This window comes from Ascaphus truei, chromosome 7 (genome assembly GCF_040206685.1).
Source record: "Ascaphus truei isolate aAscTru1 chromosome 7, aAscTru1.hap1, whole genome shotgun sequence".
Lineage (NCBI taxonomy): Eukaryota > Metazoa > Chordata > Amphibia > Anura > Ascaphidae > Ascaphus > Ascaphus truei.
In genome coordinates, this window is record NC_134489.1 from 82,122,701 (window position 1) to 82,148,895 (window position 26,195).

General features: G+C 40.5%; 1 protein-coding gene across 2 annotated transcripts; it reads left to right on the forward strand.

Annotated features, from left to right (window-relative positions):
• The first annotated feature begins 5,870 nt into the window (after window positions 1-5,870).
• LOC142499618 (pro-glucagon-like) lies at window positions 5,871-24,933 on the forward strand. Of its 2 annotated transcripts, none has more exons than XM_075609226.1 (5): window positions 5,871-6,029; window positions 8,406-8,504; window positions 21,363-21,497; window positions 23,419-23,560; window positions 24,352-24,933. In XM_075609226.1, the coding sequence occupies exons 1-5, from the start codon at window positions 6,019-6,021 to the stop codon at window positions 24,376-24,378; spliced, it is 414 nt and encodes a 137-aa protein (XP_075465341.1). In that variant the 5' UTR covers window positions 5,871-6,018; the 3' UTR covers window positions 24,379-24,933. The 2 variants fall into 2 exon arrangements, with proteins under 2 accessions (XP_075465341.1, XP_075465342.1); XM_075609227.1 differs by having other exon boundaries at window positions 5,893-6,029; window positions 8,389-8,504.
• The last annotated feature ends 1,262 nt before the right edge of the window (window positions 24,934-26,195 follow it).

The following is a 26,195-nucleotide window of genomic DNA, read 5'->3' on the forward strand; positions in this document are numbered from 1 at the left end:
TAACTATGTGATCTCTAATACACACTCTATATGATGCTCGCAATTAATTTTTCGCGCATGCGTAATGGCGGACTATTTATGGTGTCTCCATGGAGACAGAAGGGTATAAATAAGTTCCGCTCCCCCTCCACTGCAAAATTGTCCCTGCCGAAGCTCTGTAGCTGGAGGGAAACGTGCGTTGGGCACGTGATGTTGTCATCAGTCTCAGTTATGGAGCTGTTTTAAAACAGTGTTCTCCGGTCAGTTTATCAGTGTTATAGCCTCAATATACTAATTATATGTACTCTAACAGAGAGGGTAGTGTACCTGTCATCTATTAAGCAGTACTGGTTATGCACACTGTGCCCCTTGTTACACTAGTGTTGTTAACATGCTACATATGCACTTATACTGTGCAAGGGGTACATAAGACGTTCTGTCCTGTTGTGGACTTGACTGTACCTGTGCTGCATTATTTATATATTTACATCTACTATTTATTGCGGGACAGTGTGGGTAGCACTGATTAGCTCTATTGGGATACCTATATGGTTAGAATTATCTCTTCTCAACTGCAAATACTATTTACTTACCATCTGAGCTATTCACTGATTTGGTGGGTTCTCTCACCCTGGCTGATTGCACCACTTAGCCTCTATCACCCTACCACTATTTTTAAGTAGGAGTGTTCATACATGAGAGGAGACTTGGGTGCATGTGTTATTTGATTTAATTTATTTGTAACCTTTGTTACATACACACTCGGTAATATATGTTTTAAGTAATCAAGAATAAAGGTTATATCTTAACTACAGTAGTGGTGTGCATTTAAGTGAATTTTCTTTGGGGTACAATCACTTTGTACTCCTCATTTTTTACTCTTTTCAATGTAGCAATAATCTAAGAAGGCAATATCTTATGCCGACCACTGCTACTTTTTAGACCCATAGATCTAAGAGATATAAATCACTGTCTCAGCTAACTTGCTTTTGCCAACTAAATTACGTACTTGTTTTTCTGTTATTGTCGTCAAGTACCTTATTTTAATAACATTAGGAACTTACAAAAACAAGTCTTAGCATTAAAATGTGCATACAACAACAAGTCGTATCACAAAAATGTGTGCCATACTACTTGGTTTCAAGTAGTCCCTGATACCAATAACATTGTGTACTATTAGTTTCAAACTGCCCACAAGATTCCTTATGAGAAAAACAATTTAAAACATCTTAACCTATTGAGTGCTGAATAATATATATTTTGATTATGTATTGATTGCTATCCTTCTAAATATGGGTAATTTATACTGTACTGTAGGTACTCAATAATATATCAAGCCCCTATTTGATACTTGGAAGTATCATTTTAATAACCTGATCTTGTAATTAAAAAAAATAAATCTATACTCAGCATTGGCTATATCTGTATTCAATTTTCTCAATCTTCGAAACAGAATAGTACAACATATGAGTACTAAGATTAAAATATACTGGACACCTAACAAGCTCCTATTAAACCCCCAAAATAACCACAACATATATATAAAGCATATGAGTGTCACAGAGGAGTGCTACTGAGCATGGCAATATATATTTAAAACCAGACACAAAACATAAAACACAGACAAAGCTCAGTTTTAGCACATCCAGTGAGACTCATACACGGTACAGTGCCTAAATATATATGTATAAATATCTAATAAGTAAATGGTCTTTTAGTTTGACATTTTTGGCCAAAATTGTTGTAAGCCCCTGAGCCAACGGCACGGCAGACCACATATCAGGGGTCCCTAACGCTAATATAAATTCTTAATAACCTGTGTAATAACAGGAAGAATGATTTATAGTAAATCTGTCAATATTAGTTGCAAAGTTCTAAGTCTGACTGAAGCTTTTATTAACCTGTACATTACCAGGAAAAGCACTCTGTATTAGAGATGTCAAAGCCAAACTGCAAGCAGGCAAGTTCCCCTGAGTGGAAGATGCTATGGAGTGAGCCCATAACCATTTAAATGTGGGAGGGGGTGAGCTTCAATTAAGAAGGAGGTTGCCAACCTCCAATCAGCCATGACTAGCTGGACAAGAATTGTTAAACATACTGGACACCTAACAAGCTCCTATTAAACCCCCAAAATAACCACAACATATATATAAGCATATGAGTGTCACAGAGGAGTGCTACTGAGCATGGCAATATATATTTAAAACCAGACACAAAACATAAAACACAGACAAAGCTCAGTTTTAGCACATCCAGTGAGACTCATACACGGCCAAAAATGTCAAACTAAAAGACCATTTACTTATTAGATATTTATACATATATATTTAGGCACTGTACCGTGTAAGAGTCTCACTGGATGTGCTAAAACTGAGCTTTGTCTGTGTTTTATGTTTTGTGTCTGGTTTTAAACTAAGATTAAAATAGCAATAATTAACAGAGAACACAAAAACCGAATATCAGCTCATAAAGCAGAGTGGTGAATGAACGCAGGTAACTGTCTGTGATTTATTGATAGCAATGTCCGGTACGTATAAAAATTGATGTGGGGAGAGGGGAGACAGACCATGGGGTTAAGCAAGGTTATAGATGCGGGGTACATACAGAGAGGTTGGAATCCCACCAGTCTGTGTGACCCACTATGAGGCTTCTCTTTACCCCCGTCTCCTTTCAAGTGATGTGGTGTAGAGCCACGCACTCTCAAGGTGTCACCACTAATCTGTTCCTCCCGCAACAATGGTAGAGCCGGTGGTGTCCTCCGATCCAAGCAGTAACAGAAACAAAAAATGATCGATTGGACAGCCGCTTGCTGTGAGACAAAGTTGGGGAACTCACCAGGGATGAAAGTTAAAAAGTCTTTATTATGAACTACATTAAATGAACAAAACTCCTCCTCCCACGCGTTTCACGCCCACAATGGCGCTTTGTCAAGGAACAAGGTGGCACCTCCCTCCAGAGATAACTCCTTCTCACCTTTTTAACTTGGGAGGTCTTTCACTCTGCTGCAAGAACAGGATTTACTATGGTTCTTTCCCCTCACACAGAGGTAAAAGGAAGGGTTCACAGTGTAGTGTAGGACCTGTATTATTGGTTATACATTGATGTTTGGTATGCAGGCTTACGCGCTTTGGCCAAAGATTTAAACTAAATAACAAAGTTATTATTATTGAAGTATTTAAACTTTATACTATTTTCCATATATGCTTTGTCAATTGGACGGAGCATTGGGCACCCCTGTCTTTTGTGTTACTCAGTATCACTTATTTTTAATAATATAGCAAAAAAAAAAAAACATTAACCACACGCAGGAGAAAGAACCCCTAAAGATGCATTCTCCTCCAGGACATCTGTCCAGTGAATGCATTTAGGACTGTAAACCACATCCTATTTATGATAAGTTAATCTCTCTTTTTTTTCCATGTATGCTGATATAAATAGGCACTCATCATTTGTTGAGGTTTTAAAATAGCTGTGTTTTCTTTCTGAGATTTAATTAAAATTGATTTATTTGCAAATTTAGTGCAGGATAGTGCATCTTTAGGGGTTCTTTCTCTTGTGTGTGGTTTATGGTAACGTAGCCCTGATAGCACCCCTTGAGTATGTACATTTTTGAGCTGAGCAGGGACAACCCCCCTCCCTCTTGTTAAAAAAAACATTGGCATACAATTTGGAAATATTGGCAATTGTCTTTGCACTTCTGTATAACAGCAAAATAAAATACTTTATTTAAAACTTATTATTTTTAGTCACATTTTCTACTTTATCTTTTGTTCATAGATCATCCATATATTATAACAAAGATTCTCCCAACCCCAAGGATACCAAACCCCAAACTAATATCTGGTAAAAATATACTGACGAGCTATACAATACAATCATTTAAACTGGGTGCAAAATAATCTTAAAATAATATTTCATACCTCTAATAGGTATTTCATACACTGTGTTGACCCATAGAACACAGACAATATCTTTGCATAACTGCCAAATTGCAAAAAAATTATTTTGAAATATTACATGAATATACTTAAAATACGATAGTACACAGGTTTATTTTAACCCTTATTATAGGCTAAAGAAGTAAAATTCAGGGCATTATTAAAAACCCTGCTCTCTGATTGGTTAAAATTCCGGGCATTATCCATAGTAATGCCCTGAATTTCAGCAGCTTGCAAAATGCAGTTTTCAATCTGTTTATTTCCAGCCAATTAGCTTTCAGAACAGCTGAGACAGGGCATGGGATTGGTATGAATTAAGTAAAAGCTCTGAGACATGGCATGGGATTGGTCACAAAGTATGAGCCACGGTTTTACTCCTCCCCCTCATGAACTGACTGAGATTTTCTGAGCAGATTCAGTTGGATTGGGGGGGGGGGGTTGGGGAGACTGCAAAGAAGTAAGTGTGTTGTGTATAGAGGTGCAGTGTTGTTTGTTTGTGTGGGGGGGGGTGTAGAGGTGCTGTGTTGTGCTGTGTTGTGCTGTGTTGTGCTGTGTTATGTGTAGAGCTGGGGGGGAGAGTGCAAAGTTTAGTAAGTGGCTACATTTTTTATTGTGGCTGCAGTGTGTGTGTTGTGCTGTTCTATGTGTAGCAGCAGTTTGTGTGAGTGTAAAGCTGATGTGTGTGTGTATATATAGAGCTCCAGTGTGTGTGTGTGTGACAGTAGCAGTGTTTATGGGTGTAGCATGTGTGTGTAGCAGCAGTTTGTGTGTGTAGAGCTGCTGCTGTGTGTGTAGAGGTGCTGTGTAGTGAGTGTAGAGGAGGTGCTGTGTTGTGTGTCTAGAGCTCCAGTGTGTGTATGTAGATGCACTGTGTTGTGAGTGGTGTGCTGTTTTGTGTGCGTGTGTGTGTGTGTGTGTGTAGCAGCAGTTTGTGTGTGAGCTGCTGTGTGTGTGTGTGTGTGTGTACACAGAGGGGGCCCGGCAGTGTGTGGATATAGATATCTGCAGTGTAAGCGTATATAGAGGTGGTTTCATGTATGTACCATTTTATTTGAATAAAAAAATCTATTTAACTATTCAAAAGTGTCTATTATTTATTAAATAAGCCTACATTTAGCCTATAATAGTAATAATCCCTCAGAACAGGGCATTACTGGCCAATAATGCCCTGGCAGGGTTAAAGTCCCTTGGCTTCGCCTCGGGCCTTCAACTCTTCCAGCCTGGGCATTATTAGCCAGTAATGCCCTTTTCTTCAGGGATTATTACTTAATTATTTTTCAATTGTAAATCATTAAATGTTAGTGACATAAAAACACTTAACTCCACAACATATAATAATTATTCCTTAACACTATTTACCATAATCTTTCTAAAACAAAAACTAAAAAACAACATTTATAAGGATGTCCTTTTTTTTCAACGCCGAACATAAAAATGATAAAACAGCCAGAAATCATAAACTTCTGATTTGTAGCCAAATAATTAAATATGTTATTGATACCAAAATCTACACTAAATAATTGTGTTTATTTACAATTATGTTGAAAACAAACCAAAACCGCCTGATTCTTATTCCTGCACAAAAAAATTATGTAATAAGAATTTTCTTTTTCATTCTTATGATTATAACTAATCTGAATACTTTCATAATATGCATTAATTGTTTGAAAAAATAATTGAAAACAACTTTTTTTTTAGAATTCTATCAAACTTCTTCCTGAGTTAATGTTCTGTAACTCTCAGTGAAGCTTTCAGTGATAAAAAAAAAGGATGGGGGCTACAGTGCTTATATAACTCTTTAAAGGGACTATTTGTACAGTATGTGTACAATTGTTTCAAAATAATTTTCCAGCCATTCTCTAATGTTTCAATTAAATAAAAAGCGATCATATGTGAAACATTTAAAAACAGAGCCAATCACATGATCAGCTGTGTCAGAATTAATGCACGTAATGCATTCTCACAGTGCTCAATGAAGCTGAAAAGACTATAAAAAGCTATGTGGATAAGCAGAACGTCTCATCATCAGGATTAGGAAGAATTCCAAAGTTGCTGAAGGGACAATAGCAATATTTTATTCATCTTCAGAAGTACACTTCACATGGTCTCAAGGTGAGTAGTTTCCACTGAACTTCAACAAAACTGACCATACAGAAAAGAAGCATTTTTCTTAAACTTACTTCTTATTTTGTTGTTTTAGGAAAGGTTTTTTTATTCACTTATAGTGTATTTAATATTTGGGTTGTGTACTGTACATATTTGATATTTTTTTCCATTTAAATAGGCAGTTTAGGTTGAAAATGTTCAATGTTGCACTCCTTTGATATAAGAACATGCTATTTAGCATTGCATGGAATTGGCTACATTCTGTTTAAAATCAATATCATTTAAAGATACCCTTTATTAAAGCTCTGAGACGCAAACTACTGTCCAGTCTGCCATATACTGTATTTGTGTTCTGTAAACCGCCACAACATTCTAAATCACATTTTTATTTAATACAGAGTTTACCCACCAATAATAACTTAACTTTAATCACTCAGTTTTTTAGGATTGGTGCTATATAAGCAATTGTCACTATTATAGCATATCAACTGCAGTAAGAAGTAATTAACAAAGACTGCAAAATTGACTCAAAAAGTGCCACAAGAACCTAATTTACCAAAGAAAAAGTCCAACTGAGAACATCTGAAGTCCAGTGTTGTTTTTTTGCACTATTATTGCCTACGTCTTTGCAGTGGAGAAATTTTGAAGGAATAGCGTAGGGTCAAAGACATTTGATTTAAATGAATCTCTTCCTGTGTCTGTGGGGAAGCCATGTTATAACCCTATGCTTCAGAAAGCTCTGGGAGTCAGAAACTCACTATATCATATATTTTAGGCACTATGTAAGATAGTTATAATGAATAATTATGAATAAATGACCCACAGGTGTACATTTTTATTGAATTATCCTCTAACTGTAAAACTAAAATGTAGTGTTACTTTCTGATACTGTTACTACCTTTATTTGGAGCAATGAGTCTATTTGTAATGTTTTTTAACCACAACCCTAATTTCCATGTGCTGTATAGCCCTGCTTTTGAGGGCTATAGTTGCAGATGTATTAATTAAAACACTATTTCCTTTTAGTAGGAATAAACCTGATGCAAAACTAGAGTTATTTTAGCGTTGTTTGGTATAAACTTTAATAAATTATATATATATATATGTATATATGTAGAGGTATCAGTACCGTGTTAGCCGAGCTTCAATAATCAATAAATAAATAGATGATACCGCTCTGTGGCTAACAAATAAAAGCATTTCGTTAGCCACAGAACGGTATCATCTATTTATTGATTATATATAAACTTAGTAAAGTTATTGTGGGTAAAAAAAGTGACACAAACCCTCCACAGTAAAGCATATAGCAAATGGAAATACTGTATTACTCTATGCTCATTTGCATGTCTTAGACAGGTCTGCAACCCCACCTTTCACCATTATCACCCAGCACTTTCACTGCAGCAAGGGATTCTGGGGAAATTACATGCAAATGAGTACACAGTGCCAATCATTTACATTCTATTATTATTATAGAATGTTCTTGTATAGAAAATGTAGCACTTTACAGAGACATTTTGCAGGCACATACCCCTGCCCTGTGCAATCTATGTTTTTTGGTGCCTGAGGCACAGGGAGATAAAGTGACTTGCCCAAGGTCACAAGGAGCCGACACTGGGAATTGAACCAGGTTCACGTGCTTCAAACTCAGTGCCAGTCAGTGCGGGTTATGCACTAAGCAGTGATAAGTGCTTTTAAGTGAGATAAAAAGCCATTATAGCGTGATATTGCCTGCTGTGAGATTCACAAAGCAGTGATAAGTCTTTTAAGTGAGATAAATGCCTTTATAGCGTGATACTGTCTGCTATGAGATTCACAAAGCAGTGATAAGTGCTTTTAAGTGGTAAAAAATGCCATTATAGTACGATACTGCAGTGTTATCACTGCTTTGTGAATCTCACAACAGGCAGTATCACGCTATAAAGGCATGTATCTTACTTAAAAGCACTTATTGCATGACCCCCAGTGTCTTTACTCACTGAGCCCCTTCTTCTCCCTTTTTAGGTTTTCAGGATATCCGTGCTTCAGCACAGATCAAAGTGAGCCACTGATTGAGCCCCTTGTGCTGAAGTAGGAATATCCTGAAAACCTGACCTGTTGGTGGCACTTGAGGACTGGAGTTGCCCACCCCATGTAATATGCAGCACTCTATTGAAAAGTAACGGGATATATTAATTATTAATAATATAACCCAGCTGGTGCTTTACACCTAGAGAAAACTGAAGGGAAGCTTGTATATGTTCCTTCATCTCTATGTTTTCCATGTGGCTCATTGACAAATAATCCCTTTCAGATATCATGAAAATGATTTACAGTACGTTGTAATCATGATAAAAATATATATTGCTAGAAATAACATGTTTAGCTCCTCATCTATTATAGAATAAACATGAAGAGCATTTATTGTATGGTCGGAATTCTTTTTATGCTACTACAAGGCAGCTGGCAAAATCCTCTTCAAGAAACAGAAGACAAGTCCAGGTATGTTTAATGCACATAAATAGGGAAACATACCGCTTTCTAAAGGTAGAATATTGAAAAATATATCAAAGTAGATTTTTGTAGTACAATAAAATAATAGGAAGTTGAAAAGATGAACTAGGTGATAAGAAGACAATTTTCTCATGGATAGTGGTGTAGAGTCAGATATGGTGCTCAAAATCACATGTGAACTCTGCCACAACAAATGTCTTTACTTAAGTCTTTAAGATCCATGTAAACATGTTAATGTCCTCAATATTACAGTCCATAATAAAAGTGAGATAGTGAAGATGCCTACTAGTATACATATACCGCCCACAGTATGTGGAACCTAATCAGCCTCTCAATAAGGCAAGATATACAAATGCAGAGCCAGGAAATATAAAGGGACTATGCCCATTACCTGTCAGCTCACACAGGACCATCCAGCATTCCCAGGGTGTGCAGCCCGTTGAAGTGTGAAATCCAGAAAAGCAGAGAAAACGGAGCACAGCCAAGATTCACCCAAAAAGTCAGGATCCTGGGTAACTGGATGTATTTAATTAGTTGTACAGCTCACAAACAGGGAGACAAACGCACCTGCGTTTCGTGCAGGACGCACTTTACCACCTTTTTGTGAATCTTGGCTGTGCTCCATTTTTCTATTGTTTTCTGGATTTCTGTTGTATACAGTAGGCCTATAGAGAAAGGGTTTTAAGCTCCCAGATGAAGTATGGGTCTCTGGGATCCACTGTATCAATGGATCAGTTCTGTAACAATGGCATGATATCATTAAACACTAGGTTCACACTTCAGCATCCCGAATTCTGTTTCAACTTGAGAAAATAAATCATTATATTCTTATAAATAGATGTAACATCTTCTTTAAATGTACAAAAAATGTCCCCGGCGCAAAGTGTGGTGATGATAATTACAGTACCATATCGAAAGACAGTCCTGTTTGAAAAGTCAGTCCTGGTAGTAGAATGATTCATCAACAATGTGAGGTAGATTTTCCTCTAGGCGTGTTCCCTTATGTTGTCTGCAATGACAGATAAAGAAAACACACCATTGCGCAGTATACAGACTCAATTGCCCCAACCTGAAGAGGAAAATCCCTACTTACAGGATATTTTCTTGTTCATTCGGGGGAGAGAATCTGTTCTTTAGCTCTCTTCCTCCACCTTGATCTCCACGGGCCCCTAGTGGTTCCTAAGGTGGCTCTCTTCAACTCAGTCTGCGTCGTCCCAGTAGCAGCATACACGCAACAACCGTGGTTGGAGAAAATTGAAAGACAACCTAGTGTACTCCGCAAATTTTATTTAACAATGTTAAAAAGCAGCGATGTTACACTCACATTTTGCGAGGGCAAACATGCCGCTCAAGAATGCCGTCCGCAGCCTATGTCCACTCGATGGTGTGTTGTTCACGACGTCGCACGCCAACCGATGACGTCAGCGGCGTAGCGCCCGAAGTTCTCCCCACACCACGAGATGCAACGCAGGTGACAGCTTACAACGTGCACTGTACTAGGCTCCTCCTCTCTACACGTTTCGTGACGCTACGTCACTTCCTCAGGAGGTCACGAAACGCGTAGAGAGGAGGAGCCTAGTACAGTGCACGTTGTAAGCTGTCACCTGCGTTGCATCTCGTGGTGTGGGGAGAACTTCGGGCGCTACGCCGCTGACGTCATCGGTTGGCGCGCGACGTCGTGAACAACACACCATCGAGTGGACATAGGCTGCGGACGGCATTCTTGAGCGGCATGTTTGCCCTCGCAAAATGTGAGTGTAACATCGCTGCTTTTTAACATTGTTAAATAAAATTTGCGGAGTACACTAGGCTGTCTTTCAATTTTCTCCAACCACGGTTGTTGCGGTGTATGCTGCTACTGGGACGACGCAGACCGAGTTGAAGAGAGCCACCTTAGGAACCACGAGGGGCCCGTGGAGATCAAGGTGGAGGAAGAGAGCTAAAGAACAGATTCTCTCCCCCGAATGAACAAGAAAATATCCTGTAAGTAGGGATTTTCCTCTTCAGGTTGGGGCAATTGAGTCTGTATACTGCGCAATGGTGTGTTTTCTTTATCTGTCATTGCAGACAACATAAGGGAACACGCCTAGAGGAAAATCTACCTCACATTGTTGATGAATCATTCTACTACCAGGACTGACTTTTCAAACAGGACTGTCTTTCGATATGGTACTGTAATTATCATCACCACACTTTGCGCCGGGGACATTTTTTGTATTTGTATTTGTATGGTATTGGATTTGAACAATCCATTGTTTATTGCCCCCTTGGCTGCATATGTAATCACATTGTAATCACACAATTGTTGTTATCACACCAATTAGTCTATAACTTGGATCAAGCGCTGGTAGAGAGTTTTTTTAGTTAGTTTTGTATTCACAAATCTTCTTTAAATGTGATGGAAATATAGAAAATCCCTCCCCCCTCAGAATTTAAAAATGTGTATTCTTCACACATACTGTAGGTACAGTATACAGATAAATTAATGTTGAGATTTGTTGAGCGTGATAAAAAAAAGTGGTAATTTGGAGATTGCTGTTTGGCAACTGCACTGCTATCTTGAATCAAAGTTTGAGGGGATATTCCATTGTTCCCTAATTGATATATCACAAATTTAAACATTATGTACAATGATCAGTCAATGCTGCACGGGATGAAGTGCTGGGTGAATCAGAACAGCTCAATGAATTCAAACGTCATTCACAAGGCACGTTTAATAGTGATTACAGCAAGTACCTAGACTCCAGGCGTGCTCAAGACTTTGTCCAATGGTCAATGAACACTAAAAGAAGAGGATTAGAATCCTAGAGTCAAAAACTGAGATTACCTTTGGTTCAGATAATGCAACCTGCTGTACTGTAGGTCTCACCAGCTACATGCACTTGATTTAATCTTATTTGTTTTTAAAATCCCTCTTAAAAGAACAGTTTTATAAATTCTACTTAATCATTTTACCCCCAATTCCCATTAGTAACTTATAATTTCCTCTTATTTGTTTCAATCAGTGTTAATATGAAGTTAGCAATAATTACTGCAGTATTGTGTTAGCAACGATCTATTAAGATACATGTTATTGTGTTATCCAGGGTTACAAAAACAATTGCAAATATTAGGATTCAGGCTGTTAAGTGTGAGGCTTTGTCTAAATTATAAAATATATATATTGTTTTTTTAACTCCTAATTTAGCAAAATCTTAGTGATTTTTTTCCCCTACAAATTTTACAACTTCTTTTTGAAATTTTAAATCTCCCCATTTTTACAAAGGTATTTTGGGGGTGAAACTTGCCATTGTTTTGTATGAAAACTATTTGCAAACATGGTAAATTTCTGTGTCCGCTAACCTTTTCAGAATGTTTGCACATCTCTTATTGGAAATCATATATATGTTACAATATACAGTAGGCCAATATCGAACATTATTATATCCCCACCTTCCTAGTGGATTATTATAATGAAAGGATTGTGTATGCAGCTTGACTGTTACAGTATATACATACAAGTTTATAGTGCCGGCGACGGCGACGCAACAGCGACGTCAGGCTGCTGTCGCTGGAAAAATCAAGTTGAGATGGCTTCCAGCGATCGCGACCAAGCCGTTGCTCCGTGCTTACTATAAGCGCATGCGACGGCGGCAATGCATTTGTTTGGACACGATGTCGCTGTCGCCGGCACTATAAGCGCAGCCTAGAACACATACACACTGATGCAAACATTAGTCAGTTGAAATACCTTCTCCAATCAAGTGTTTCCTGTATAAATGCATTACTGTTGTAGTCTATGCGGAGCCAAAAACAAAACACTTAATCAGGTAATTCTTGTTGATTCTCTATTCTATTCAATGCTTCACGCAGTATTCTATATAATGAAAGCTTTGTCAAGATTCTCAACGCCATATTTTGTTTAACCAATCACTATTAGCACTAAAGATGTGAAAATAACACAAGATTGCTTAGTGAAACAGAGAATCATACTGTATTTAACTCTATGGGACTCATTCTATATGTGCAAAAGTGAACAATAGAACCGTTTTTAATCTAAATCATCCGCCTCCGCGATTATTGACTAAAGTCTCCTGGCTGCAAAACTAGTGCAAAATAAATGAACCAGGTTTTATAACCTCTTGCTTATAATGGAGTTCTTTTTCTAATAGATATGGTGCTGTTACTTGCACTGTTTCTCCCCCCTCAGGTTTGCAGCTGGGAGACTGTTGTAGATAAACCCCAAAGTCTATGCTTCCTTTTCAGCTCCAGTCTCTTTACAATTCAGTTTCTTTATTAACATCAAACCAGTTGTGATGTTGTTTGCAGCATTCAATACAGTTTGATTTAATGGTCTCCAGTAAATCAAAATACAGGGAGTTAATTTAACCCGTGGCAAACAGTACAGTACGTCAAATGTCCTTTCCCATTGCATATAGCGCAACAACCATCCCATGCATTAGGCATGGCCCATAATAAGTGGGGCTTGTGGCCCACAGCTTTGCATCAAGCTGGTTGGTCCCTTGTTTACTCTTCTTGTTCTTGTTTGCTATTTGCTTTTATATTATAATGATCCGAATCAACTTTTCCGTGTGGGCCCATCCCTTTTCAGAAGACAAACGTCAGCATAATCAGATCTGAGCTAAACGTAACAAACTTGATTAGCAACAAGTTTAACATTTGACACGGCTGCACTAAAAAAAATTTTTTTAAATCTATTGTGCATCTAGTTGCACTTGCCAGGAGCTTGAAGGCCAAAGAAGTGAGTAGCAGCATTTGTATTGATAAAAGAAGTGGTAATTAAGGCTTTCCTAACATTGCCAGGTCCTTTAACAGCAAAGTGATTCTAAGTAACATTCAAATTTTAACAGCTGCATTTGTTTTGAGTTTCAAGGCACATTCCCCCCTTCACAGCTCCATTCCCCCCCCCATTCAGAACTCGGGCACCCCCCCTGTTCACAACAGTCCCCCCCGTTCATATCTCCAATCCCCTGTCCCCTGTTCTCAACTGTGGCCCCCCCGTTCATATCTCCGATTCCCCCCCGTTCACAGCCGTGTTCCCCCCACCGTTCACACCTCTGTTCCCCTTCACAGCTCCGTTCCCCCCCCTTCAGACTTCCGTTCCCCTTCACACCTCCGTTCCCCCCCCCCATTCACGGCTGGGTCTCACCCCCTGCACCCCACATCACTCTCAACCCCCCTGCACCTCACGTCACTCTCCACCCCCCCTGCACCCCACATCACTCTCCACCCCCCTGCACCCCACATCACTCTGCACCCCCCCCTACACCCCACATGACTCTCCACCCCCCTTCACTCTCCTGCATCACCCCCAGTCCCCAGCGCTCGTACCCCCTCACCCGGTTCTCGGCGGTCATCCCCCCCAATACATAGGGCTCCGATGCTGCGGGGGGGGGGGGGGGCGTTGGCTATTTGATGGGACGGTGGCTGTGGGGGTTGGCGGAATGGGGACGGATGGCAGGGGCAGATGGCAGGGACGGATTGCAGCAGAGTGGGGCAAATGGTGGGGTGGGACAGATGGTGTGGCGGATGGTGGCTGGGTGGCAGCTGGGTGGAGATGTATGGTGGAGTGGATGGTGGCCGGGTGGGGACAGATGGCAGGGTGGATGGCGGCTTGGTGGGAACAGATGGCGGGGTGGATGGCAGCCGGGTGGGGACGAATGGTGTGGCGAATGGCGGTGAGGTGAGGACAGATAGCAGCAGAGAGGGGACGTGTGGCTGCGGGGTGGGGAGAGAACAGATAGCAGCTGAGAGGGTATGGATGGCGACGGGGTGGGGATAGATGGCGGCGGGGTGGGGAGTGGATGGATAGCAGCAGAGAGGGGACAGGTGGCTGTTTGTGACGTCACCCCGCCCCTCAGCCAATGGGAGAGCACTCCAGCGAGAGGTGTGGCCACCAACCCACAGACAAACAATCTTTCAGTTTTATATATATAGATGGCAATCAGCCCTTTTAGAGCTTACTAAATTACCCTTTTAGTGAGAACAGAATCCGTTTAGCAGTTGTTCTACACCAGTTGTAGCCAACTCCTGACCTCAAGAGCCACTAATTGGTCAGGTTTTCAGGATATTCCTGCTTCAGCACAGGTGGCTCAATCAGTGGCTCAGTCAAAGACTCAAAGCCAACTGTGCTGAAGCTTGGATATCCTGAAAACCTGACCTGTTGGTGTCTCTTGATGACTGCAGTTGATTACCGCTCTTCTCATTATAGTTGATCCTATTTCAATAATATTTCTACAATTATATGTGCAGATAAAATTATAAAATGATAAAGTGGGTGTTACATGGTTGAATGTTTTAAACTACAATGCAACTCATTTGGTCGCTGCTAAAATGGACTGTGCTGGTACAATTTATTTTATTTGGAAGCTTTTAGCTTTGACAAACTAAAGCTAGTTCCTGTTTTCATGATCACACAAATAGTAAATCTACCAACAATAGCATTATAAAAAATTGCTGAATCTAATATTGCAATGACCTTTTACAAGAATTCTGGATTATTCAAACAACTGAACACAAACTACAACACCAAAGTTCCTTTAACCTGAGACAATTTGGGGTATTTTTTTTTTGAACTGTGTATAAAACCATGTTCCGACTAGATGGGAACGTTTGAATATAGTCTATATAGAAGTACTGGAAGATACACTCACTGTTTGTAGATGTCTGGTGCACTGGTGCTGAACGGAGGTGTGGGGTGATCCATTCACTCATAATAATCAATGCAATAGAGAAAAAGAAACTCCAGTGCACTCACTCTTGAGTTAAGTAGACATTTGATTTCATTATATTTATTTATAATATTATTTATTATTGAAATATTATTTAAAGTTTGGATATAACAGCGGTTCCCAACCTTTAATCAATGACCACCCCCTGCTAGAAAATATTTGTTCTTCGAACCTGTGACAGGGTGAAGTCAACCCCTATCAATTATGCCTGGGAAACATATGTCTGAGTGCTTCATCCAGCACTCAGAAGGGTTAACTCAGGTGGAAGCTAGCTAATCAGGATGTAAGCTGACACCTGAGAGCCAGCAAGGTAGATAAGGATCTTGCTACTAGCAGTAGCTGGCTCTCTCAGACAAGAGCACATGGAAATATGTGCTGCTAGACAGACGGATACAGCACACTACTTACTGCAGCCAAAGTAAGATTTGTTTCATTTGTTTCATGACTGCTTAAAAGACTCTGAAGGTTTGGTTATGGTTTAGCCAGCCAGCCTGCTAGATAGGTCTGCTGTGTTAGTCAGTTTTTCTCCCAACATGGAGCAGGATTTATTTGTTTAAAGGGACAATGTACCCGCATGTTATGTTGTAATGGAGAAATAAAGCCATTGAACGTTTTTCATTATCCTGAAACTACACGTGTGGACTGTTCCCTGACCTCGGCTACAGGCCGTCCTGCCACAAGTGGTGTCAGAAGTGGGATGTCGGACGGCCCCTGTATCTGAAGGACCACACAGGAAAAAAAAAATGGAGACAATTTTTTCTCAGTTCCTCGAGCTAGCAGAGAAGCAAGCTGAGCGACAAGCCCAGCAAGATGAGCGACAAGCCCAGTGAGATGAGCAACAGGCCCGGCGGGAGGAAAAGCTACTCCAATTGCTGACCGAAGGCCCAGCCCCAGGCAGACCAGGGATTCCAAATAACCCACCGGTGATGCTGCCTAAAATGAAGCCAACCGAAGAACCAGTGGCATTTCTCCTCACTTTTGAAAGGGTAGCCACGGCCCACGGCTAGACAGTTGATCACTGGGTAACGACTCTGGCTCCACTCCTCATAGGAGAAGCTCAGGCAGCCTACCAGGCTCTTCCAGCAGAAGACGAGGCTATGGACTATCAGAAACTAAAGGCTGCTATTCTGTATCGCCTAGGCCTCACGCCAGAGACCTACCGACAGTGGTTCCGGACAGTCAAATATACAAACAGAGACAGACCCCGGGTCGTAGCCCACCGCTTAGTAGACTTATGTACCAGGTGGATACAACCGGAAAAACATACCAAGACAGAGATCCTTGAACAGTTTGTGCTCGAGCAGTTCATACAGATACTGCCCCCCTCCTCCCGCTCCTGGTTAAAAAGACACGCTGCATTTTCCCTGGAGTCAGCAGTCCGCTTGGTGGAAAACTTCCTGGGCGACGACACCCAACAGGATAGCTGGGAATGGCCAGTGCAAACACCAGTTGCTTCCGGTGATGCTAGAGGCAGGAGAGCAGACAATCGAGGGGTCTACAACCCACCAGCTCGGGAAATCCAGTCAACCCGATCGGAAGACCCTTTCCCATCTCGGAGGGTTCCTGGTACAAACTTCCGCAGAGACGCCCGTCCCGGGTCCGAGGCCACTGGATCACTCAAGGGAGGCCGCCACCCACAATATTCCCCGAGAACCTGGACTCCAGTCACCCACCCGGTGGAGAGGATAACCTCACCAACCAGAATGGAGGATCCCAACCAACTGCGGAGTGGTCCAAACACCGAGCCCCGTCGAGAGCTTCCGCTGACGACCGAGGTTGCGGACTCCGGAGATGATGAGATGGACTGTTCATATGGCAGAACCACTGCCACAGCTTGTCTCCGAGGGGACCACAATCCGTGGTTAGTCCCAGCATCTCTGGAGGGGACAAAAGTAAACGCCATGCTGGACTCGGGATCTGGAAAAACCCTGATCCTAGAGGGCCTAATTCCAAGCAACAGACTATCTTATGACTCTCCTTGGAATATCGAATGTATCCATGGGGATACAAAGAGATACCCGACGGCGATTGTTCTACTGTGTATCAAGGATCAAGAGGCTAGTGGGAGTTGCTCCCTGGCTACCTGCTCCTTTTCAACTTGGCCGAGACTGGCCCTACTTCGAAACATTCTTGGCTCCTACTCCTACGGAGCCTACTTCTCTGGTGCCGGAGAAGCCCGGAGACTTGTTTCTTTTATCCCCAGAGATTTTCCCCCGTAGACACCACGTCCCAAAGACACGTAAACAGAGACGTGTGGAAAAAGAGGACTGGTTAAGAAAGGCTGGGACTCTTGGTAACATAAGTCAGCCCAAAGGTCTGCAGGTCATGGCCGGGGATGACCAGGATGGGGAACAGATAGATACAGGAATGTTGCCAGACCTGGATCTTCCTGACTTCTGTCAGAGGCAGAGGGAGGACCCAGCTCTGGCTAGACAATATGAGAAGGTGGTACAGGTCAACAACAAGATAATGGATGAACAACGTGTAAAAGTGTTTCCACATTTTTAACTGTTCAATGACATCCTATATCGTGTGAATAAGGTAACACAAACAGGGGAGGTCATTCGACAGATGCTAGTCCCTAAAGGGTTGATTAAAACAGTGTTCACCCTAGCCCATACTCTCCCATGGGGTGGTCATTTGGGCAGAGATAAGACCACGGACCACATCTCGTCCCGGTTTTACTGGCCAGGCATACATGGTGACATCATGAAACTATGTGAGACATGTCCTGAATGCCAGTTAACTAGCCAAAAAGGACAGAAGCTGGCTCCCTTGGTCCCTCTGCCCTTGGTAGCCGTCCCATTCGAGAGAATTGGGTAGATCTGGTCGGACCTTTAGAACCCTGGGCGAAGGGACATAAATTTATACTCGTTGTTGTAGATTATGCCACCAAATATCCTGAGGCCTTCCCTCTGAGATCAGCCACTGCTAAACAGGTTGCTCACAGGCTGTTAGAACTGTTCTCTAGGGTAGGACTTCCCCAAGTAATGTTAACTGACCAGGGAACAAATTTCATGGCAAAGTTAATGCAAGATGTCCTGAAGTTATTGGAGGTAAAATCCGTCCGGACCTCAGTCTACCATCCTCAGACTGATGGATTGGTAGAGAGGTTTAACCATACTTTAAAAACCATGCTTAGGAAGTTTGTGGACACTGAAAAGCGAGTTTGGGATGAACTTCTCCCTTTCCTGTTTGCGGTACGAGAAGTTCCCCAATCATCCACAGGTTTCTCCCCGTTTGAGCTCCTATATGGATGCCAACCTCGGGGAATTCTCGACCTACTGAAGGAATCCTGGGAGGAGGAGCCCTCCCCCTCCAAAAATACCCTTCAGTATGTCATAGACCTTAGAAACCGCCTAGACATGATAGGTCGGTTTGCTAAGGAAAACCTCAAATCTGCTCAAGAACGTCAAGAGAGGCAGTACAACCAAAATGCTCGCTTGAGGGTCTTCCAACCTGGGGACCAAGTGATGCTACTACTACCGACATCAGAGAGTAAACTCCTTGCGAAGTGGCAGGGTCCTTTAAAGTTCTCCGCCGCACCGGGGAGGTGAACTATGAGATCTCTCAACCAGGGTCCAGGAAGGGTAAATAAATCTACCACGTGAACCTCCTGAAACCCTGGAAAACGATGAGGTCGCTGTTCATCCACCCTCGGGAAGGAGAGACGGATTTGGGTCCACAGCTTCCAAAGGGTAGTACGTACAATGACCATCAGGTTCCCATGGGAGGGCAGTCAACAACGGAACAAAGGTCAGACCTATTAGAATTATGTGACCAGTTCCCAGATGTTTTTTCTGAGCTGCCAGGGCAGACTGATTTAGTGTCCCATAGGATTGAGACAGAACCTGGCGTAAAAGTACAGTCCCGTCCCTATAGATTGCTAGAGGGCCGAAAAGACCTGGTAGAGAGGGAGATAATAGACATGTTGGAATTGGGCGTGATCGAGGTGTCCCACAGCGATTGGTGTAGCCCTATAGTGTTGGTCCCTAAACCAGATGGGAAGGTGAGGTTTTGCGTTGATCTGCGAAAGGTAAATGCTGTATCCAGATTTGATGCATACTCAATGCCTAGGGTGGATGAATTGCTTGACTCGCTTGGTAAAGCAGAGTATATCTCCACCATCTCACGAAAGGATATTGGCAGATACCTCTAGCGGAAGAATCCAAATGCAAATCTGCCTTCGCCACCCCTCTCGGTTTATACCAATTCGTCACTATGCCATTTGGGTTACATGCGGCTCCAGCCACGTTCCAAAGGTTAATGGACAAGGTACTACGACCCCATAGGGCATATGCCGCGGCCTACTTGGATGACATTGTCATCTATAGCAGACACTGGCAGTCTCATATAAAAAGGTTAAGGGCAGTCCTAACGTCCTTAAGAGAAGCAGGGCTCACTGCAAATCCAAAAAAATGTGCCCTGGGTAAATCCACTACAAAGTACTTGGGCTATGCCGTTGGGGGAGGGATAGTAAGTCCCCACCCCACAGACAAAGACACAGGTCCGCTCCCTTTTGGGATTAGCAGGGTATTACCGGCGGTTTATCCCCAATTTTTCAGAAATATCTGCACCCCTAACAGATCTGACAAAAAAGAGTGCCCCGACCCAAGTTAAATGGTCTTGGTAGTGCCAAGACGCCTTTGACATGCTAAAAAAGTGCCTGTCAGAGGGCCCCGCTCTTCGGAGCCCAGATTTTAAAGAGCCCTTCATCATCTAGACGGATGCCTCAGAGGTAGGACTGGGAGCAGTCCTGTCTCAGCAATTTGATGGTGTTGAACACCCCATACTGTTCATCAGCCGGAAGCTGTTCCCAAGGGAAGTGAGGTATTCCGTTATTGAGAAGGAGTGACTCGCTGTAAAATGGGCAATTGAGGCCTTGAGACATTATGTCGCCGGAGTACACTTCACCCTGGTCACTGACTATGCGCCTTTGAAGTGGTTAAACACCATGAAGGACACAAATCCTAGGTTGACCAGGTGGTACATGGCCCTCCAACCCTTCTCTTTTGATATTCAGCATAGACCTGGAAAGGACCATGGAAATGCTGATTTTTTGTCAAGAGAAGGAGTGGAGGGTCGGGCTTCAGCCGTGTGGGACACTAGCCACACACAAACAGGGGAGTTATGTGACAGGGTGAAGTCAACCCCTATCAATTATGCCTGGGAAACATATGTCTGAGTGCTTCATCCAGCACTCAGAAGGGTTAACTCAGGTGGAAGCTAGCTAATCAGGATGTAAGCTGACACCTGAGAGCCAGCAAGGTAGATAAGGATCTTGCTACTAGCAGTAGCTGGCTCTCTCAGACAAGAGCACATGGAAATATGTGCTGCTAGACAGACGGATACAGCACACTACTTACTGCAGCCAAAGTAAGATTTGTTTCATTTGTTTCATGACTGCTTAAAAGACTCTGAAGGTTTGGTTATGGTTTAGCTAGCCAGCCTGCTAGATAGGTCTGCTGTGTTAGTCAGTTTTTCTCCCAACATGGAGCAGGATTTATTTGTTTAAAGGGACAGTGTACCCGCATGTTATGTTGTAATGGAGAAATAAAGCCATTGAACGTTTTTCATTATCCTGAAACTACACGTGTGGACTGTTCCCTGACCTCGGCTACAGGCCGTCCTGCCACAGAACCCCTAATTAATAAATCTTATTGCCTACTCATCGCACAATTGCTAACAAAACTGTGTGACTGATCCCAGGCAGCGTCCTGAGCTCGTGTGGGGAGAACACGCTTAAAAAGACCCCGAACTGCACCTCTGTGTGTGCAGACAGAATGGATGGCATAGCTGTCAATGACTGCCAGAGATTCCAAAGTCATGCCCTACAATGCCTGTAGATACAAAGCATTGTGGGAAGCTTCTTCAGAAGCTCCTGCTGTAATTGACAGCTATACCCTCAATGTTAAGGTGCAGTTTGGAGCCTTACTACTGTATGTGCTCAGTCCCCATCACAGGCTCAGGAAACCACTATACTGCCTGATATCCGTCTTTACAGATTTTATTTTGCTGAACCCCCTGTTGGGAATCACTGGGATATTGAAAAAGATGGGGACAAATGTTATCTAATTTAAACCGTTTGGTAATTTAAATGCTCTTTCTTGAACAGGAGTGTTTCAAGGCGCAATGCTGCTTTTGAGATACCCAAAGAAGGCTCTTTAGAGTATGACGAGTACAAAAGCACGGAATCCAAGATACTCGAGGCATTTATTGATTGGTTAGCTGGAGGAAGATCAAAAAGCAAGTAAGTGTGTTTTTTTATTATTAATCTGGTCTTTATGTTTAATGCCATTTTTATTGATCTAAGAAAAATTCATCTACAGTGTTCAGTCTTTCATGTTGTTTCCAAGTGGTGAAAGCGTGGTTGAGACATATTGGACCATATTTAAAAAGCAGCTTGTACCATAATATACCTTCTGCCACTGGAAAGTGTTTCATGGCAATAGACTACTTTCTGAGAGTAGGAGAATCATGGTGGTCACTGATAGAGATGGACACATTTTTTTTGTGGACTCAGATCGGCCGGTTCCTTTGGTTTGTGGATTTCTGCGGATCGGTGTAATTTTATAACACCAACAATCTATCCGCGGATTCCACAATCCCTTGACAGATTTAAAATATCCAATCCACAGATTGCTGAATCCGTGGATTGGAGTATAAAAATCCATCAGCGGATGGTGGAATCTGTGGGTGGATTGTTAAAATCCACCAGTTGTGGTTTTTGATTAATCCACGCGGATTGAAAATGTAACAATCCATCGACGGATTTGACACTGTGGAACGGATTTTGAATGACAAACTCTGGATATTCCAGGAAACAGATTTGGACATATTTGCCCATCTTTAGTCACTGACATGTTATACTTGATCTCTTTTAGGTTTCAACTATGGTATTTCCATACATTTTTTTCTTACAAGTAGCTATTGAAACACAGTACAGATGTGTGAGATTTTGTAAGCACTTCCAACATTGATCCAGACCCTGAAATACAACTTTTGCTTTGATTTTGGGGCTGGTTCACTCAGTGTTTTGCAGAATCTTGTACAATTTGTTTGTTTCAGTCCTGTAAAGAATGCAGAAATATCCAGAAAAAAATCACAAACAAACAATCTTTAAACCACACTGATTTCACATTTCAAGGATCACAGCAGAATAAGTTTTGTGATTAAATATCATTAAAATCACACACGTAAAGTGCATCAAGTACAACTATTGCCAGTTATTTTATCACTGCCAGCTTTCTAAGCAACTTGTTACATCATCACAAGAATGATATATTTTTTTATCAAACCTATGTATGTTTGTGGTGAACTCACTGTAGGATGTACTGAATCAAAATATTGGCCTCTGGCCCATTATTTCAACCTACAATATTGTTTCAATTTTTTATATATCATTTAATCATCTTTGCTCACTTTGCCATATATATATATATATATATATATATATATATATATATATATATATATATATATATATATATATATAATATTCCTGAAATCCCCACTGGCTTTGCTGATTTAAATGACAACCCTGGGCTACACCACCTGAAGACCTTAATTTACATTTTTCTTTCTTGAAGTTTGCAGAGAAATATAAAGATATTTTTAATGACCTGCATAAAGTTTGGGGTTTATTAATGAGTACCACCCAAAAATAAAATCATCCAATTACAAAATGCCTTGTTTTCTATAATAATGTGTAACTATCTGGAATTATATGACCATAGTCCCATGAGGCTAATAAAATAATCATTAATATTATTTAACTGGGTTAGCAATTAGAATTGTGTACCCTCTCAATGTTTTTGCATATAAGTCTTGTAATTCTGCTAATGCGGTGGGTGTTTTAAAAGCAGCCACCTCCTTCTCTCATTATCTCTGCAGAATTGTCTGTCTACTTATATTTTACAGTCAAGTGCCCTTATTTGACTTTTTATGCATTTTAAAATAATGATTGACATGGACTATATTTTGTTTTATTTTATGCCCAGTCTGTAGCCAGTCATAATACTAGTGAGAGACTGTACTTATGTTTTAAAGTTTTTTATAAAGTGATTGCTTTTCTTCGGATGATGATAATGAATATGGAGGGCACCTTAGTACTCTCTGAAATATTTGTTAGACACTCGTGTGACGCTGTTGCAACATGTTTCTTTTAAAAGGTTCAAGGAAGTGACCGTGGCAGTTGACGAAATGATCAGTAAATACCCTGATGGCAGTTTTGCCAAACATATCTCCAACATCCTAGATACTTTTGCTTCTGAAGCGCTCCTTGAGTATCTAAAAACCGAAAAGTTGACTGAGGTAAAGTGTTGTAATAGAAATGCTCTGAATTTATATTATTTCAGAACATTTTCTTAAAACCAATAATTCAAGATGAAATTAAATTTTGATTGGAAATGGAGAATCTTGCAGTTGTACTAACATTATACCCTAATCCTAATGAATGTATCCTTCAATACATTAAAATCATTGTGATCTGACTTTGACTACATGAGAATCTAATTGTTGTGAATATTGTCAACCGAATTGATGTCCATACCTGTTAAAGAAAGTTAGAAATGACTCAAATATTCTTGAATTTTGTAGTTTCCTCCTTGTTTCAAAACGACTGTGCCATCTAAGTGCTTTTAATGAGAATTATTTGAGTATAGCTCCAATGGATACTAACTGATCTATGCAAACCAACGTTATAAAAAAAACGGCATTAAATGAATGCATGTCCTAAATTCTGATCCTAAAAGAATGCTAATTAAAATGATGTTTAGGAGCGTTTTTTAACAGGTTCATGCTAAACATTTAAAAAAATGAAAAATAGGATGGACTTGTGCTTAACTGTAATTCTTGCATTTTATAATGTGTGTGCTGTAAGTTTATTCAGCTGCTTTAAGTAACATTTGATTTGTATTGGATTTGCAATGCTGTTAAATAAACCCACAAAATATATGCTTATATATCAAGATTTGGACAATTACAGTAACTGTTGCATAGGGACAAATGAATAAAAAAAAGAATATAAAAGCAAAACTGCTTCCTATCTTAGACTAGCCAGATCATTATTGTGTATCTGAGTTTTATCTCTTTCTTTATTATAGGAACCTGTTGGAGGAATAACAAAATAGTACAGAATATGTCTTCTACAAGGAATCCCCCGGCTCTGACTTGGAAATGTTGAATTTGTGTTCTGTAAATTCCAGCAGGTGTATCATAAGGCCAATACAGTATAGCTTTGCATGCAAAGTCAATAGTATTTAGTTGCTGTATTGTTGATTACTCGAACAATAGACTATTTGAAATGCACATCTAACATGACTAGTTTAACTCTTTCAGTAATGGCAGGCCTCGCAACACATTGTAGAACAATGCATTCTGGGTCCTTCCAGCACTGAAAGGACATCAATCCAAAAGTGCCATTTTCTCGCCCAATTATGTAGAGCAAAATATTTTTTTTTTAAAGGGTATAAGTACGATAAAGAATAACTTGTTTAAATTTAAGAGAAAATAACTTCTTTTCTATGAAGTTGAATTGAACATAGAAGTTATGCAATCAATATTGTTTTAAAGGTGTCAGAAAAAAATAACGGTCGGATCACCCTGTTTGAAACATTTAGTATAGAAATGCTAAACTTTCAGAATATTAACTAGTAGCCTTAAATAAAGTTTTTCAAGCTTCATTATCATTGTTTCCTGTTGACTAATTTAAAATCCACCTGCACTGAATGTTTGATGCTTACTGCACCCTAAACGCCTCTTGTGTCTGAAATACATTGGGTCTGCTAAGTGAACTGGCGACATATTTAAACTGCAGACAACTGAGAATCTTGAAAGAAATTTTTTTTGCAGGCCAAGCGACTAGATTAACTTTAAGGTGTCACCACATTTCTTACATGCGACCAGTAAAATCTTAGATAGCCAGCTATGGGTAATTGACAAGGTTTGGATAGTGTCGTGATTCATGAAATTAAAGTGGATCAATGATATCCAAATTTTTAACTCAATTTAAATATGTAGCCCAGCATCGTGCCTCTGTATAAACACCAAAACCATTGAAAACAAACTGGTTCATATGTCTTGTTTAATAGCACTGCTTAGTAAATACATGTCTTAATCTTTTCACCAAATGTATCCAATCACTGAAAGGAAATAATTGTTAGTTTTCCCGACTTTATTTACAGAAACATTTATTTATACAGCAAAAGAGAAGAGGGAATCACAGGCCATTTACTTAAGATTTTTGTAATACAATAGTTTGACAGCAATGGAGGAAAAAGTCACATAACCTTTAGTTACAAGAAACCAACATTAACTTCTTTTAAATAGGTATAGTATGTCATCTATGTAGCAGGAGATTGTTGGACCATCCAGCACAAAGGGGGTAATCCAAAGTGTCAATACAATTCAGTTCTGTTTACATATCTCCCATTAAAGCTGCAGTTCCAGCTGCCGTTTTAAACAAACCTATATATATATTTTCCCATTCAATATGTGTATCAATACAATCTGCACACTGACAAGTGATTAGCTAAGCTGCAGATCTGTCTGTTCTCCTGTAATTGACTATAATCGATTGCATGCTCAGGGTTATTTGATTCATTTCTTGCACAACATTTTGGGCAATGTAGTTCCTAGAATATGATTGACTGGGCAGTTACTAGATACATTTGGTTCACTGCTAGAGAGAGGGCGGGGCTCAAGAACCAGAGCCTACCAGAAGGGGAAGGGGGCTGTTACTTTGGAAATACATACTACATTAGAAACATTAAAAATGTCTTTAAAACATTTTTTTTAAATGCTTCAAGTATTTTCTCATAGTACAGAACTGATTTATTTAAAAGAAAAAAAAACACATGTAGGATATTGCTTGAACTGCTGCTTTAAGTATTCATTGCTTTTAATCTTTACATTTATCTTAATTATCATTTGAATTTCAGTTGAAATA